Below are 18,873 nucleotides of genomic sequence, written 5' to 3' on the forward strand. Positions count from 1 at the left end.
TATTTATAAGGAGTATTTTCATAAAAAAAATATCCAAGAAATTCTGGGGCTGAGATATTGCAGTTTTAAAAAATAGTTAAAAAGTGTATAAATTCGATACTTTTTCTTTACATGTTATAATTTCATCAAGATTGCACAAATATTTAAATTTAAATTTAAAAAAAATCAAAAGCAAATAAATGGGAATATTTTCTAGGTAACTAGGTAGGTAGCTTTTCTTTCCGATGGAGTTGGTTACCTGAATTACAGGATTTGGTCGGAGTATATGGATGGAGCCAGTTATAAAATGATATCACACCCAACAGTTAATATGTAGCAATATACAACTACGTTTACTATGATCTCTTTATTAGTTTTGATTCAATCATAGGATGCTTTTCACGGCATACAAAAAACAAGGCAGGCTCAGCACGTATGTAAACATTCAGTTTGAACGTAAACATGTGTCGTCACTACTATCTTCGCACAAGCTGAACTGAGACGATGCTCTACGGTCTCAGCATGCTTACTTTTGTACTCTAACATGTGGCGTTAAAATTTGCATCATTCTTGAAGTGTCACTTTTATTACGAGCCTACCTTGTTGTCGGTATACCGTGATGCTGTTGATATGTCATATGACAGTCAAACAATTTGTTTCGTCGTATCAGTTCGACAGCTTTTCCATGAGTTCACTTGAGATATTGAAAAAAAAAACGGAATAAACGTAAAGTAAAAACGTAAAAATGACACATCAAGAGTGACGCATTTTTAAAGCCACATGTTAGAGTACAAAAGTAAGCATGCTGAGACCGTAGAGCATCGTCTCAGTTCAGCTTGTGCGAAGATAGTAGTGACGACACATGTTTACGTTCAAACTGAATGTTTACATACGTGCTGAGCCTGCCTTGTTTTTTTGTATACCGTGAAAAGCATCCTATGATTGAATCAAAACTAATAAAAATATCATAGTAAACCTGATTACTTGTATATTGCTACATATTAACTGTTGGGTGTGATATCATTTTATAACTGGCTCCATCCATATACTCCGACCAAATTCTGTAATTCAGGAAATCAACTCCATCGGAAAGAAAAGCTATGTTACCTAGAAAATATTCCCATTTATTTGCTTTTGAATTTTTTTTTAATTTAAATTAAAATATTGATGCAATCTTGATGAAATTATAACATGTAAAGAAAAAGTATCGAATTTGTACACTTTTTAACTATTTACTAAAACTGCAATATCTCAGCCCCAGAACAACATTTCTCGGATATTTTTTTATGAAAATACTCGCTATAAATAACTCTTTGTAGTATCTAAGTTTTTCCGAACGAGACAAAATTATTTTTTGTGCTCGGATGAAATAACTGCGAAAATTCGTCAAAAAAATGTGTATTTTTCGATATTTAAAAAGTTCTGCAGACTGTAAAAACGCACAATACCAAAAACTAATTCATGGAGGATATGGGCAAAGATCCACAAAAAAATAAAAAATATAAAACGAATGGGTGACCCTGAAAAAAAATTGTGAAAGGACCCAATATTTGATTTTTTACCTAAAAAAAAGCTCATTTTTCAAAAATCGATCTGGCGCGACCTCTAAACGATTTTTTAGAAATTATCCAGACAGGTATATCTTTCATTTCAGGGTTGAGCACCATGACTTTTCGAACATCGATTTTTTTTGGGACACCCTAATAGCCATTGTAACATGGTTAGTAACTACTGCTCATGTGCCAATCTTTCGATCCACGATGCAACAGGGAAGGTGAATGTTTTCATTTGGTCATTTGGAACAAACGATGGAACCATGGAACATTCCAGCTTCCAAGTTTACATGTTCCGGAAGCTTCATTCCATGAAGCTGCATCGGCAGTGACTAACGATGCTATAGCTGAGTTGAGTAGTGACTTAAATTGAAGCTGTCACAAAACAGTTACCGGCTTATATTGCCACCGTTTCTGAGGAGAAACTTATCTTATATGAATCTTATTACTATATGGCAGGCCATCTATTCGTGCATGTAACCACCAACGAACAAACCAATCGGTCTTTTCAACGTTCTAAAGGGGACAAAACACTGTTTCGCTCTCAATGAGGTCAGTTAATCCAGGTCGACATAGGTCGAGCATCATCGCCAAATGTTAAAGAGAACTCTTGGAGGTAGGTAATGTCGATTTCCGGTTGTTGACGCATCATGTCCGTTTTATGATGCTCCAGCTGTAGCTTCTTGCTGCGCATCCATTCCTTGACGAGACTGATCGAAAAGGCTGGAGTCAATTCGACCTCCTCAATGGACCTCTCCGTACGCGGTCACCGTTACATCATCGGTGAAGCCTATTAGCTTGACTCCTGGCGGAAGCTTCACTTTCAGCACACCGCGATCGCCGCGCAGCAGGTCCTGTTGTAACTCTGCCGCACGGCAGTAACGGATATCGCGCCACTTGCATTCCTCCCGCCTTCTTAACGTTCGGTGACAGCGTTTATTAGACAGATTTATCTGTACCCTGTGGGGTCTCCTGTTGGCTCACCATGTTTCGGTAACAGGACCAAACGCTATCTCTTCGATATATCCGGAAGTGTGCGCTCGTCCAGGCACTTCTGCTCAACATGACCGGATGCGTTATCATGGATGCCTTCAACGCCATGTATCGGGATCCCGTCTGGAGTTGGTGCTCTGGCACAGTGCGAAAGCTATCCGGCGAAGGACTACAAATTCTATGGCTTTGCGTGTGTTTTTTTTCAGTAATCAATCCGAACAAACCAAACTAGGCGAGACTTGTGTAGGATGCTGAGGCTATTATCTATGGAGTATCACTCAACAAATTCCTACTGAAGATCTTTGATCTGCTGACATTCGTTTTCTCCGTGTTGGTAAAACTTCAACAGTTCCGAATAGTAGTGAGTTGTGACATCCGTGAGATGTTTCACTAGGTTACAAAACGAAAAGAGGACCAACTTTGTAAGCGCTTATTTTTGGTGGACGGTAATCAAATATCCGAGCCAAGTGTCTACATAGTACAAGTGATTACGTTTGGGGCCTGCTATTCACTTACTGTACTGCTGAGCAGCTAAATACGTAAAGAATACGAGCCCAATGCGGTTTCACCGAGACTATCCGGCAGAAATCAATGCAACAATCAAACGACACTATACGGATGATATGCTCGTAAGCGTGAAATCTACAGATGCGGCAATATAGCTTATAAGGAATGTAGCCTGGATCCACGAGTGAGAATGAATTCGGTGATATTGTCGAATGCGCTTTGGTGAGCACCAAAACGGTATTTGCACCACTTGAATTTCTATCGACTCCTTGTTCCGTATTCTAAGCGGACGTCATTGGTGTCCGATTTATGGACACTGTATTCAAATCATTCCCTTATCCAAGTATTTTCTTTTCGGATTCCAAAATTGTATTCTGTTGCGTTCAAACAGACCATAGGCGAAATAGCCAGATCGTTGCCTGTTGCCTTTCGTGTCAGTCAAATTCTGGAGTCAATGGATGCCATCGAGTGGCACTGTGTGCCAACGGAGCACAATGTCGCAGACGAAAGTACCAATTGGAAGCGTTATCCGAACTTAGCAAGCGACAGATGCTACCTTTGCGGACCGGAGTTTCGCCTGCAAACGAAACAAACTGGTATGTGAATCCATTTGCTAGAAAATCTAGAGCATCAACCACATCTGCTACTTCACACGCAAACTAGTCACCCAATAGTCATCCAGAAAACTTCTCAAAGCGGGCCGATCTGCTACGCATAACATAACGTCATAGACGCAGAAGTTTGTGCAACTAGTTACAAAAAGATGATTTTTTTCAGCACGAGTTGCACACACTATTTTTTGCAATGACGGAAAATGGGCTTTAATATGATAAATCTGTACCAAAATGGTACCATTTTTATATATTTCACATGATCAGTCTTGCCAAAATATCATGCTGCTGCAACGTACAATCTTGTTTTATATTATTGTAATATTCCGAAAAGTAAGGGATGATCCCGGGGGTTACCGGATTTCTTCCCCATATTACGCAGAATCCTTTACCAAGCCTGGTGAACTTGACTGGAAACATCGTTTGGCTTTGGAAACACCAATTGGATCAAACTCTACAAGTGTCGCTTTGAGAAGGGTCCGTTATTGGAAAATATATGGAGTCAATTCCTGCCTAGTAGTAGTTTATGATCTATAAAGTGATATTCTGGAACAGCGTTTGGTAACTTGCACTAATTACGTAAAAGCTAGAGGGGGGAAATGGGTTTTTGCGCTTTAAACGGGAATGAAGAATCGGAAAAATATGTTACGTTACGCAATTAGTGTACTACCCCAATAATATTGGACTACAAAAATAGCATATAGAGAATATATCTGAGTATTCGAAGATATAAATATTTTAATATCCTGGATTTCCTGGAAGCTGGAAATTTTCTGAAATTTAACTTCATATTTCTGGGTCTTCATTGGACCCCACATTAGCTGTGGTGTAATGAAGATTTTTCAGTACTCCGTTCAATAAGTCATTACATGAAATCCGAATCTAGACCTTTTAAAATCACGTGTAATAAAACTATACTAAATACTTAACTACAACCGAGCTGGTCGTTGTTAGTCATAATATTTACATCAAGAAATCCAATGGTTATAGAGAGAAGATAGTAATTGAAATGTGGCAATTCAAACAAACTATATAATAATAAAAATTGAAATGGTGTACACGAGTAGAATAGGATTTAAAAAAATGAGCAACTAACCCATCAAGGATACTTACGAGAGGATTTCGCGGTGAATGTCAAACCACCGCCATCCCAGTCGTCGCCGGGTGCGTTCGGCAGCTGCTCCTCGTCCTCATTGTCTTCATGCAGAACTTCGTTGATGTAGTCTGCAAAGGGAAACCAACCGATTTGAAGTGGAGAATTACACAAACAACATTGATTGAACATCGAGGTTAGTTGTATTCCATTCACGATGATAAAATAGACACGGTTTAATGCTTTCTGTTTAATGCGTTAACAATCAAACAATTTGTTCTCATTTTATTCGGAATGCATTTCATGTGTTGAAGGAGGTTGATCGATGAACACGGTGGTGGGCAAGCATGAATAGGGATAATGATTTAGATCACAAAAAAAGTAAACAAGAAAATTTATAGATTTTACTAGTGGGTGCTTTGCATGGTATTTTGTTTTCGACCACATGGTGCATAACGTCAAAAATAAATATTCCAACTGTCAGGATTCACTCGTTCTTGAGAAAACGCCGATGCACATTTAGAATATAGAACAGATGGAAGAAGTGCACATTGTGAGAAAGACGTTTAGTTTGTTTCTTAGATAGAAATGAAAACAAATTGATTGCTGCCATTAAGAAGACATTGAATTGCAAGAGTTTTCATTATTTAGATAGCTTTCATTGAGTTTAGAATACGATGGGATAATTTAATATAAAACGTAAAGAGTCATTTGAAATACAGACATCATATAAGAAACTGATTTTACAAATATCTACGAAAATGTTAGCTATTAGACAGTGATAAATAGAGCTTCAATCAATTCTACAGACTGTTGTATAAGTTATTCTACTAAGGATAAAGGCTGAAAAAGTAATGATAAGATAACCATAAGTATATATTGTGCTTCATGGAACTTTATTATATTTTTCAAGCAAATCAAATCGTTTTTACATGTGTTTCAGATTTTTAGATTTGTACTAAATAATTTGAAATAATAGGATTTTTACACCCCAAATAACTATTTCACTTTTCTCAAGCCATATTGCTCTGTGCACAATAATCATGATCTCGAATCACGCACGCTTTTTACACTAACGTTATTGACGTTATTGGAATAAGGCTTGCTGACGTTCAATCAACTTTCTATTGGAAAGCGTTTCCCGATGAAAACAATTCCTATCTTTTCTATCTTATTGATAAAATCCTTCCACCAAAAATGTATGAAGAAAATCAGGTTTTCATACGGTGAAATTCGCAACAACCCATTGCTCATACAGTCCGGTCTACGAAAACCGTAGTTACTATCAAAACAATATCAGACTACAGTGTTATCTGGATGGTGCGAATAGAATCGTTTTGCTTGTGTGAAGATTGTAGTTATGTTCGTTTCAGATCAGTGAGGGGAAATGTCAAAAAAATGTCGTGAGACTGCAATTATTAATTTGCTAATAACTTTTTTCAGAAGTTATTGAACATTCGGATTTTTTTAATTAACATTTAATGCTTAAACGATCCTAGAACTTTGCCGAACAGATCATTGTTCTGAATACAAAGTCTAAGCCATGACAACGAAATCAAAAAAAATGTCACGGAATGTCATGACATTAATGTCATTTGACACTATTTCGGCTCTCACGCCGTCCATATCAGATTTAGAGAAATTAACTATTAGGAAAAGTTATAGGGTCCTTGGATAGCTACATGTTTATATATATAAAAACAAAATTGTAAATAATTTGTGAAAAAGTTATTAGAAAATAAGTCCCATGACATTTCCCGTCACTGTTTCAGATCTTATACTGCCGTCATACGCATATTTGTCCCATGTTTGCTGGGTTTTCCTATGTACATGGGACAATTATGCGTAGAACTGCAGCATAATGAGAAGAAACATTGTCAAATTAATTTAAAATTTAAAACTGCAGGATTTACTTTACATTTTAAACTGTATAATTTTTTATGATGTTTATAAAATGCTTCTCTCATTCCAAATGAAATTTTTTGTAGATGCAGATTGTCGATATTGTTTTACTTTCGCAAGTCTAGTTCATGTATAGTATTTTGTTCATTTGTGCTGCACTTTTGTTTGAGTAATAATGCACTATCCGAGAATAGATAACATAATCGAAAAGTGTCATCAAATACAAAGTCATCTACAAACTCCAACGTTTTGCGCTGCGGCAAGTGCTGGCAGCACTTGTTTACGAAAGTAACTGCGTTGCCAAATCATCTGGAGGAATATTCACTCATTAAGATCCCTAATTATTCCTTTCCTTATGGCACATCGCATCATACAATGCTTTAATTATTTGATAATTAGATACTCCTTGCCCAGAGAAATAGAAAAGGCTTTTTCGAAAAGTCTTTTTGTTTCAATCATTATACCGACTACTAAAACGAAAATCACAAAGATATTTGGGGTGTTTAGAGATAGGAAGTAGTGTTTTGCAAATAAGGGATCCTACATTCAGAGATTGCGGTAGCGGCTATCGAGCATTAAGTACTGTCAAAATATGAGTCAAATGAACATTGTTATTGTTGCACACCAAGAGGTATTGCAATTATGATGAAACATAAAATTTTGTCGAACAAACAATTTGTTTTACTTTCGCGAGTGGAAGCAGTCTTTTCATTCATATTGCTCTTTTATTTTCATTAAAATGCACTGCTGGAGGATATACAAATTAATCTAAAAGTGTCATCATATGTAAAGTCATGTACAAACTCCAGCATTTTGCGCAGCGGCAAAAGTCGGCAGCGTTTGATTACGGAAGGTACAGCGTTGCTAAATCATATGGAAAAGTATTTACCCATCTCTCAAGGACAAGCCTTCCGGAATACAAAACAAATTTCACTCGCTTATTTAAGGGCACCCCGCTTGAAACGGAAGAAATGCACAACTATCATTTTTATTATTTCAAGCAGGCTGCAATGCAGCAAAGCTAGAATAAAATAAATGACACTTGCATGTTGCTTTTGTATTAAGTAGAGTGCCCTTTAAAAAGGCGAGTGAAATTTGTTTTGGATTCCGGGAGGCTTGTCCTTAATATAGGATCCCTATTGCAAATTATTGGCTTTAGCAAAGTGTAGTACAAAGGTCGTCATTTGTCATTCATTACGTACACATTTTACATCAAATTTACTTGCAGCTGGAATAAATCACCCCGCTGCATCGTAATATTTATCATTTTAAAACATTCCTACACGTTTTTTTAAAGCAAAAATGGACACCAGGATTCGTTAGCGTTGCGATACTAATAACAAATATAGTAGCAGCAATAGTCATGAATGCTTTTTACTGAGTTATATTACTCAATAGCTACTAGTTGAAAAAATATGAAACACGACAAGTATTGCGAATATTATTTTCATACAACGAAAGAAAAATACATAAAAGTTTAAAAACAACATGTTTAACACATAGAATTGGAATTAGTTAAACTGTATTTGGAAGAACGATAGATAATAACAGCTCAAGAAAAAAGTAAGGAAAGAACCAGAAAGAAAAAGAAATAAATTGATCTGACGCTTCATTACCTATTTCTAATCTACGATATTTGCTAAGACTTTGAGAGTATTTTCTTTTACTTTTTTTGCGATTCAAATTGTTAGGTTGTGGTTGTGGTAGTGGTGGATGGTGGTTAGTAATCGTAATTGTATCATTAGTCATAACGATATCGTTCGTACCGTTCGCAAACTGTTTGGCGGATCCGTTCAGTGGCAGCTCGTTGAACGACACGTGGTTCTGCGGTTTGCCGTCCTTTGGAAACGAAAAGAAAGTACGATATCAGATCAGGATCTCATTATTCTAACCAAGGCATCACGGTGGTGGATCTCATGACTCGACCTTCGACTGACTGCATTTCACTCACCTTGCCACGCTTGCTGCGCTTATGTTTCTTCTCACTGATCATTCGGCGGATATTCATTTGCATCTTGTAGTTTACCTGCGGAAAAGGGGAAAGTCACAGTTTAGAAATTTCAATCGTATCCGGATTAAACCAGGTCACTACTGCCTCAATTCACCTGAGTAGATAAGTCTCGGTCGTCCACGGCATGGCGACTGTAGCTCAGTCTTCGTGTCTGCAAGTGCCAAAACAAATCAAATTAGTCTCGGTCACGATAAGACATTCGGTTCGCAGTGATTGATTGCAGAAGAAGTTTTGAAAATCACGAAAAACCGAGATTAGGTGGTCCATTTCTTGCCGTTATTCAATCAATCTATCGCTACTTTGAATTAGGTCAAATTTTTATTATGAACAGAAATGAATACAAAATGACAAAACCCATGTAGGACTATCTCGGCATATACAGACGTTCTTGGCTTAGTTGATTAGGCCCAGGTGAGGGTGTGATTCGATTATTACAATGTGCTTCAATACCCCTACTTGATACTATAAAGTGACAGTTTGGTAATTGCTAATTCATTTCAAGATTGCTATTCAATCTGGGAAATTTTAATGCAGTTTCTACGGTATTTGGACAGTTACTATTCTGGGTTGGTGAGACTAGATGCTAGGGATGTGAAATATTGCACGTAATACCATAACAGTGGAAATGTGCATGCAATCTACGGTGAAGTTGTTGTTGTCGTGTTCGTTGATCAGATCATTGTCAAAAGACAAAAATTTACAAGCAAAAAAAGAAAACGAGACATATGTAGAGGAAATAACTATTTTCACAGGTTTCGCTTTAACTGTAGAAGGCTTTTATTAAATTCGGTAACAACATACTTCGATATACAAAGGATGTTTAGACTAATTTCCATGATGATTTCCCATTAAGGACAATCCTCACAGAATTCAAAACTATATGCACTCACGTTTTCAAAGTCTCGGGAACCACGCACAACTGTTGTTTTTATTATTCCACGCATGCTGCGATGCAGCAAAGCTGGAATAATAAAAATGACAGTTGTGCGGGACTTCCGTTTTGAATGCATTGAGTTGCATTGAGTTTTATATTCCGTGAGAATTGTCCCTAAAATGTACGAGAAAGGCAAAAACCAACAATAATAGTACAAAATCTTCCAAAGCTGTGATTTTCTTATAACTCTAATACAACACCAGATAATGCGTTCAATGATCAATAAGTATTGGAATTACCAAGAAAAATTACCCGCCTCCTGTCCTTGCGACTTTGACGACTCAAATTAAATTAGAAATTATGTCAGGTGAGCCAAACATAGTTCCAAAGTAGAAAATTTTTGTAATCGAATTCCGCATGCTGTGAAAAATCGAAAATGTGTGTATTTACAACATTATTGAAAAGTTCGAAGAGAAGCACAATCGTAATGATTTGCCGGGATCAAGAACCAGTAGTGGCAGCTCACGAAAAGGAAATAAATGTTTGGTGCTGTAGAAAAGCTAATGAATGGAGTTTTATAAAAAAGTTCGTTTGTGTCGTAAATAGTCGTTAATTGAATTTCTTTTCCAGATGACATAACATCATATAAAATAAAAACTATTTTTCGCTTAACTTTTCAAAAGGACCTAAGTAACATTTTTTTTATGAATTAATTTTAATAGCGCAATCAACAGAAAATTATAAAAGCTTTTGATTGCAGTACTCAAATTAACTCATGAAAAAATGTTACTTAGGTCCTTTTGAAAAGTTAAGCGAGATTTCTAAACTGCATTTTAGTGAAAAATGTCGACAGTACAAAGTGTCTTCTTTATAAAACGAACAGTCTTTAATCATTCAAACATTATTATTTCTGTAACTTCAAACTGTTGCCGACCACACGTTTTTTCATTCATCACACATTTCTAGGCAAAATATTCAAAAGTTTCAACAAATTGTTCTGTACTTACTTCTTTGGTAAATTCTTTAAAATTTATCAGACAATTCTTCTGGACTTTGTATGGACTCTACTGGATTATTTTTTAGTTTAAAAAATGTCTTGTTTTCCCATCTCAGAAGATAGTTTTCGTCTCCGATTCTCAAGTTAGAATTGGCGATCCAAAATTTTGTTAACCTTGTAAGTGGCGCAACAACAGGAGTATCTTTTGAGTTCCGTAATTTGAATAAGTGACATATACGGCTTTTTCTCAAAAATGTGATAACAAGTAGCGCTTATCAAGCTCTTTAACAGAAAAATAGAACATGTGTATTAAGTATATATGGCGCACTCGTCACTTTTAGATTACGGCAGAATAGCGACAGAATACTGATGTTGGTGAAAAAATAGTCCGGTTCTATGCAAATGGACTGGGCAGTATTTATGCAACCACGTGCTACGATTTCATGTCAAAGCTAGCGAAGTTAGTTCCGAGCTGCTGGAAGTTTTGAAAGGCAGAATGACGGAAAGCAAGGAGGTTCAGCTAGAGTATAGAAAAGAGCACGAATAAGAACGCATTCCACGGAGGATGCTCCAACGAATGGACTAGAAAATCTTTGAAAGGTGTAGTTTGCGACCGCGAAGGGCATAGAATAGCTGTATATTATATGTAGACCTGTTCAGGAGTTCATCAAATCCACTCACGTAAAGGATTTTGACGTTTGAGCGTCACTCGAACAAAAGTTCGTTTGCGGTAAGTGACAAGTTGCAAATGAACCGGTGTCAGCGAAAGTGGTAGATGTTACATTGAGTAAATTTTACAGGAGACGCATTTTTCCAAAAACTTCGAAAATAAAAATCAAATTAGCATTTTTCTGCATCTCAACTGTACCAATGTGTTATGAGGGATGTGCCTAAAGGTAGTAATAAGAAATATGCGAAGTTTCTTGACAAATTTCAAGTTTGTTGGAACAAAAGGCACAAAATGCAACAGACACCGAAAATCGTTGCCATTAAAAGTGGTACATGTACATTTTTAAAATTATTTTAAACGGCAGTAAACCATCTTGAAATTTAAAATAGGGTTAAAATCTGTTGCGGAAACATCTGTGTTGTAAATTTTTCTTTTCAATAAGCTTATCTTAGTGGGTAGAACTGCACATATACCACTTTTCCTGGCAACGAAATTGCCATTGTGATGTATACCAGAAATTAAAAAGTGCATATCTCCAGATTTAGTTGTCAAAAATCACTTTTTCGTTATTCCCTTACTAAACCTTTGCTCACAGAAGCAGTTGGTGTAAAAAACACAAAATCGACAAAAATAGTTTATGTACCAGTTTCGCTGGCACCGGTTGAAATCGTGGCATAGATGCGGGGTTGAGCGATGTCAGTTCAAATGCCACACACTGCTGCATTTGTCGTCTGTTATTTCGCCATATTCGCATTTATGGCTGGTCCACAGATCGCTATGTTAGGTGCCCGCCAGAGTAAACGCGACGTGCAATGCCACGCGACTCACGCAAAGGAATAGCAAAGTATGTTGGCGATGCGGTCCTTATGAGACCACTCGCACTATAGAGGACAGGAAACGTGAAGCGTAACAAGCTGCGTTCACATGAAGTGAGCTTACAAAAAGCAGGAAAGAGTGGAACTTCTTCAAGGTTGCACGGTGAATTTTTTGGTCTTGCCACACATCGGTTGAATAGCTGCGAATAGGGCAACCGTTTTCTACACCTGAAAAGATTGCCGGTTAAAAGGTACGATTACGTTCGACCGAAGTTGGTTAATCGCCTTGGTGTACCATCAAGATTACGTCAAGGTTACTGTATGACCCTATCGCAAAAAACGCCTTCTTATAATGACGTCGATGGTGTCATGTTTTCTGGTTTTAAGCAAGGTGTTGATGCAAAACGTCTGGGTATCCGGAATTGCTTGGGCTGAGAAAATCTTAATTCCCCAGTATTACCTGACGCTATTTCCAGGATCCATGGCCTACAAGTTTCGACCGGCTTGAATTGCACATTTTCGTTGATGCAAGCCATTCGGCATATTTCGTATTACCAACTCTCGTTGTGTATTACCAACTCGCGTTATGTAATGTTGGCCATACCACGTTTGGAATAGAAATCCACCATTCTAAGAGTCCGTATTCTAGGGACCAATAGATACGTATCTCATAAGCCGCGGGGTTTTCTGGAGAGCTTGTACTGTACTGGCCTGAATAGGTCGGAACATCGTCGATCCTACACATTTGTTTCTACACGAATGGGGAGATACTTTCAGTAACCGATGCTCAGGAATAATGATGGGTTCCTTTGGAATAAAACCCGCTTACTTGGCCACAAAGTGGAGAGCCGGCACAGATTTTTTTTCAAATAATTTGTCGTTTACCATTTCTGGCCTCAACAACCCAAGATATCTTTCACTACTGAGATCAATCCACGTTCACTGCAATGCTCCTCCGATGGTCGACGTCTTCAAGGTTAGACCAGATAACACCGAACGATATGATTTGTCGACGATATATGACGGAAGGGCAGAGGTGGCACGCTGCAGCAGAGTGTTGTGAAATAAGACGAACTGAAGCGGCCTTAAGAAGACGCGTTCTGTAAGATTGCACAATCGGAGTCATTTCCTAATAAAATTGTTGGCCACAATTGGATTTTCACTCGAAGCCGGACATGAGCGCGTTGCGTTGAGGATAGTCACAGAAGCCCCACGCACGCCAGATGATGAGGTGCTGGAGAGAGTGCAGCCGAGGCAGAGGCCCTAATCAACGCTCGATCATCCACCTACATTTTGCTGAAATCAGCTTGAACCAGAGGGCTTTTGTCCCTAACTATTTTCATCTGGTGTCATCCAACACTAGGGAAACGGATTGTATAAAGCATCATAAGATATTGTTTTATCATTTCAACAGTAGTAGTAGCATTGAATTTAACTTGACCTTCCCTAGCAGCACACAAATTCCTCATAGGTTACTGCAACTCATATGTGACCGGATTCAGTCACAATCAAGCTGCTGCAACCATTTTCGTCTGACTTGTGCTGCTCGGGTTATTTGCTTAACCAATTTCTAACTGATAATGTTACATTGGGTAGTGAGAGTAGTGAATTTGACGTGACAAGATCCTGAAGCAAAGGGTTCACCAAAACTGTAAGTATACCGTCGTTAGAAGTGTCGCAAAAACATTCTCAGCTTAAAGCTTACCCTACAAAAAATGGGATTGCTCTTAAGGTTTGGAATAACCTTTCCCCCAAAACAGTGACAAAATTTCGGTTCGGTCATGATCGCGCAGGCAGGAGAGCTCCAGGCCGCAGAACCAGTGGCGTAGCCAGAAAATTGGTGGGGGGGGGGGTTTCTGAAGATTTTTTTTTTGAAAAAAAAAAAATTCCTTCTAAAAATGTTGTCTCTGGGGGGGGGGGTTATGCCCAAAACCACCCCCGTGGCTACGCCACTGTGCAGAACAGATAGCTATCAGCTACGGCCTATTCTATCCGCAGGCGGAACTTCCTGGTGTTAGTACTATTAGGCATGAATGGGGCTTTGACCTAATTTATCCTGGTTGTGAACTCTTGAATGGAGCCGGAAAGTTAATCCCCAGTCAATAAAAAAACACTAACCACTACCTTTTTTCATTTTTTTCGGTTGGGGATTGGATGGTCCCCCAACTTGATGCTCAGTCCGGACAACTGGTGCCTCCTTTGGCAAACATGCCTGCGAACGCATTTGATAGCGGTCATCGTGAAGCCTAGCGAGGTAGTCCAACGAAGGACGGCACGCACGGCGGATTGGACTTTGATACGCGTTCGCCCGGGAGTGTCTTCGACGATGACCAGTAAAATGCCGTCAGCGTAGATGTAAATTTGGTTGCTGGGAAGTAGGAAACTACAAACTCCGCCCATGAAAATAAAAAAGAGTAACTGCCAGGATCAGCCTCTGGGATACCCCAGTTTTCTCCTGGAAAGCTCTAGAACATTGGTCACCAGCATGCTTACTACGAAGGGTCGCACAGAAGTATTGAGCAGTTGATGCGGGCCACAGTATATTTGGAAGATTTGTTTTTCAGTTTATATTGCATATCAAGAAAGGAATGAAAACTTGCATTCTGATGTGATAAACCGCTAAGAAATCCTCTGCTTGTCACTTTTATTCAAAATAGGGGAGGTTGATGAAGAGAATCCTCTTTGCGACATTCGCTCTTTTACCAGATAGAGCTTGATATTACAGAATATTGTATATTTGAACAACATATTTTATTCCTGTGAATCTTTTTCGAATAAAATATGTACTTGTAGGGACATTTTATACTACAGATTTTATCGTCGTAGCAGACTTCTAGTTTATAGTACCTATTTTACAGTAGAGGACTTGACATGAGAAAATGTAGACGAGCTCGGTGGCCTTGTGGCTACCGCTTCTGCCTTATAAGCAGGAGGTCGTGGGTTCAATTCCATGCTCGTCCCTTTCCTACTTTGTATTTCTATCTTAGTTCTTTCTGTGTTTCACGTTCTACCAAAACGATTCCTACTGTTATAACCTTCCACACTGACATTTCCAAAAACCTCCCGTGGCACCTATGAGAGGTCGTAGAGTTGTCTGCATCTTTCTTAAGTAGGTGTCCAACAAACAATTCTTCCTCTTCCTCAGCATTTGGAAGGACGTGGCCAGGACAGATCTGGAATATTGGAGAGCGCATTGCTTCCATCTAAGAGAGAGTGATTAGTCCCAAATCAATATCTGTGTTAACGGATGAAAGTGATGCTACTCTCATACAATAATCCGTGCTTGTACCACCTACGAATTTGTGCGAATTGCTCAATGCTAATGCTAATGCTAGCGGACTTGACATGAGAAAATTTTGTTTCGCCATAGCATCTTTTAGGTTCAGTTTTCAGAATATATTCTATGATGTTTTCTCTAATGGTCATGTGGAAACCGATTTTGTTATTATGATTTTATGTTTTTCATGCACGAGGTTTATTGTTCTTGTCATATAACTTGTCATAGCAAATAACGAAGGAGTTCTGAGAAAAACTTTATTAGGATTCTGAGCAAAAATTCGCTCTTGATTCTGAGCCAAATTCGATCGAGATTCTAAATAGTATTCATCTGGAATTCTGAACAGAAACCATTCGGAATTCTAACATAATCTGTTTAAAATTCTGAAACGAATTCGTTCGTGAATCTTAACAGAATCCGATCAGAATTTTAAACGGAATCCATTTGGAATACTGAAGAGAATCCTTTCGCGATTCTGAACAATTGAATTTGTTTGAAATTTCAAATACAGTTCGTTTAGGATTCTGTTTGAGATTCTAAACAGAATCCGATTGAAGGTTCTGAAAAAAATCTGATTGCGATCCTGAAAAAAATCGAATTGTATTCTGAACAGAATCTATTGCTGATAGACAACGCATTTTCTGGAGGTAATAATCCACCGAATTTCAGTACAATTTTGCCAAAACTTAAGTTATTTTGTCTAAGAGATGAGCCAGCCTAGGGCTGAAAATCTCTTTAATAAAGATAAAAATAGTTATTTTGAAAAATAAAAGCATTCTCATCATCAAGCAGTGTATGACAACATTATTTTTATATGAACCGGTGCCAGCGGCCTACGTATCATCTAAGTATAAAATTATGAATTTCATTAATTATAATGATAAAACTATTTATGGTATATATCGTATCATAGTGATGTGAACTTAACAGGTAGAAATCATTTTCTGCCATATCATGATTATAAACGTTTGCGGGCCGGAAAAGACTTGAAGGGCCGCACTTTGGGGATCACTGATCTAGAAGATTGCAATCAACGAGAACTTGAGAGGAGTGTCCCGTTTATTGCTCGAAAATCCCATCCCGATCCTCCAAAAATAGCGCCCGAAAAACTCCACTCGCTATGCCATTGGAGAACAAAAGGGTTCTTTCACAAATTACGTAACGCTGAAGGGGGAGGGAGGGGGTCAAGCCGAGCGTTACGGCCCATAAAAAAAAATTAAACCTTCCATACAAAAAGTGTTACGTGGGGGAGGGTGGGGGTCCAAAATCACCAAATTTAGCGTTAGGTAATTTTAGAAATAACCCAAAGATGTCCATGCACGATTGAACATTGAACCACAGACAAACAGACGTAACAGCTTGAACAATTTTCTAAAAAATCCATCGCCCAACTCCTCTACCACCATCTTGCGAGCATGTTATACGAAACAATATTTCGTATGACATTGTCACCAGAAGGCGCTGGAGTGAAATGTCAAACTCGAAGGATTACGACGCAAGCGCCTCTAGTTGTGAAACGCGCAACCAATCAAATTCAAATTGATCGTTGAAGTCATAGTCGATGGTATTTTTTCTAGTGTTACGTCTGTTTGTCTGTGATTGAACCTTCGAGATATCGAGAGATACCAAGTCCGTATGTTCACTCTGCTCAAAAGCGTCTCGGTCGGAAGACGTCTTTAAAACTGGTGAAGTAAAAGTCCTTTCCATTGCCAGGACGGAAGGCGAGCTGCCGAAAGCCGGATTAGATTAGCCGATATTTGGAAGCATCTCGGGAGGAGACGTAGTTCTTTGATATTGAAATGACAAGACTTAGTCGCTATTCGATCGAGAAGGTTTAGTCAGACCACTACTCCTGGAGAGGGCGAATGACAGCTCGGCCAACGAAAACGACTGGTTTATCGGGGAAATTGGTTAAGCTTTTCTGCCAGGCTCGAAAGTTTGCAAGGGTATAGAAACTGGCAACAATAGACTACTAGAACTCGGTTGGTTAGCCATTTGTCGCAGCTAGGGATGCGTTTCCCATATCAGGAGGATCGGAGGATCAGAAGGATCTTTTGAATATCTAAGAGAAATTTTTCCGAATTTGAGCTGATAACGAGAGAAATGAGATTTTTTTCCGAATTTGAATGGATAATTATTCTGGATTTTCACGGAAAGTATTTTCGAATATCATCGGTATTTTTCTTTCGAATTTCCACGGGAATTTTTTTTTCGAGTTTAAACGAAAAAATCTTCCGAAACTCAAAAGATTTTTTTTCTAATTTCCACAGACATTTTTGCAGAATTTCCACAAGAGATATCTAGATTTTTTACGCGATTTTCTTCTGAAATTCTTATAAAATGAATCTGGAACATTCTTTTGAAAAAAAAATGCATGTTGCAGATCAGGGATTGAATTCAGAGTGCTGAAATCTCAAACTTATTTACTCTCTATACACTCAAGAAATGTAGCACGTCGTTAGAGACGTTTTTCGTAAGCCGGACGATAATGAACTGATTCGGGGCTACCGCGGACAAGCCTCCCGGAACAGTGTTGTAAAATGTCATTTGCATTCGTTTGTATAATTTTCCCAGAACTTGTTTCAGAAGGTAGCTATCAATTCATGTTGTATGACGAACTTATAGCGGTTAAATGGGCCTACAACTTTGTCTAACGAGACTTTGCTGTAAATATGTAATCTGGGGCGTGGGAGGCAAAATGTCATTCAAATGACATTATGTCAAATGACACATGACATTTTGGAGAGTTCTCACTCTCCAGCCTTTGATGTTATACTTAGAGCAATGTACCCTTGGACAAAAATATAACCCTACTCAAGCGTTATGAGTACATTCAAAATTATGGAAGAAATTTTGCTTCTAAAGAAAGTTATGAGCAAATTAGTCAAATGACATGCAGATGACATTTTACAAGCCTGTCCCGGAATCCAAAATTAAAATACACGCGTTTTCAAGGGCACACCAGTAAATACGAAAGAAATGCACAACCGTCATTTTTATTATTTCACGCATGCTGCGACACAGCAAAGCTGAAATAAAAAGAGTAACAGTTGTGCTTTTCTTCCGTATTTAGTCTCAGGTATTGAGTAAAAAGGCTGGAATAATAATAAAGAGACGCTGTGTCAAAGTTGGAACAGCGCACTTGCTGTCAAATCAGTTGTTCCAATCGAAAACAAGGATCTTAAAGGTAGGAGTATTGCGCCACTTTAGTATTGAGTAGTGTGCTCTTGAAAACGCGAGTAGATTTGAATTTGGATTCCAAGAGGTTCGTCCAATTGAAGGGAACACCAGTGTTATGATGCATTTTAACTTGATTTACACAGCCCTGCTAGACAATAAATATGACCTCTTGAATTTTGATGAAGAAGTAGCGTTTTATCAATACTTGTCGCCGGGGAATGCTTGTCGAAATCTTTTTTTTTTCGCACTCGTATCAGGCTGCGATAAACTTGTTATTATGGTTTGTTGTGATTGGGAAAACTCCATAACTCTCATTTAACGTCGCTCAATTATTAATTAAGAGCAGCTTCTGCAATCTTTGATCCAGATTAAAAATATTGTTTTCAAACAATTTGAGTTTGAAATACTGTA

General features: G+C 38.2%; 1 protein-coding gene across 16 annotated transcripts in view; it reads right to left on the reverse strand.

Moving 5' to 3' along the window:
- LOC134212119 (sodium/hydrogen exchanger 3) overlaps positions 1–18,873 on the reverse strand; it is a 276,330-nt gene that overhangs the window by 57,964 nt on the left and 199,493 nt on the right. For all 16 annotated transcript variants that reach the window (XM_062689674.1, XM_062689683.1, XM_062689682.1 and 13 more), the window contains 4 exons: positions 8,744–8,800; positions 8,590–8,664; positions 8,405–8,477; positions 4,757–4,867 (listed from right to left, as the gene is read on the reverse strand). In XM_062689674.1, coding sequence (XP_062545658.1) covers positions 4,757–4,867; positions 8,405–8,477; positions 8,590–8,664; positions 8,744–8,800 — 316 coding nt within the window. The remainder of the gene's footprint in view (positions 1–4,756; positions 4,868–8,404; positions 8,478–8,589; positions 8,665–8,743; positions 8,801–18,873) is intronic.

Source organism: Armigeres subalbatus, chromosome 2, assembly GCF_024139115.2.
Source record: "Armigeres subalbatus isolate Guangzhou_Male chromosome 2, GZ_Asu_2, whole genome shotgun sequence".
Taxonomy (NCBI): Eukaryota; Metazoa; Arthropoda; class Insecta; order Diptera; family Culicidae; genus Armigeres; species Armigeres subalbatus.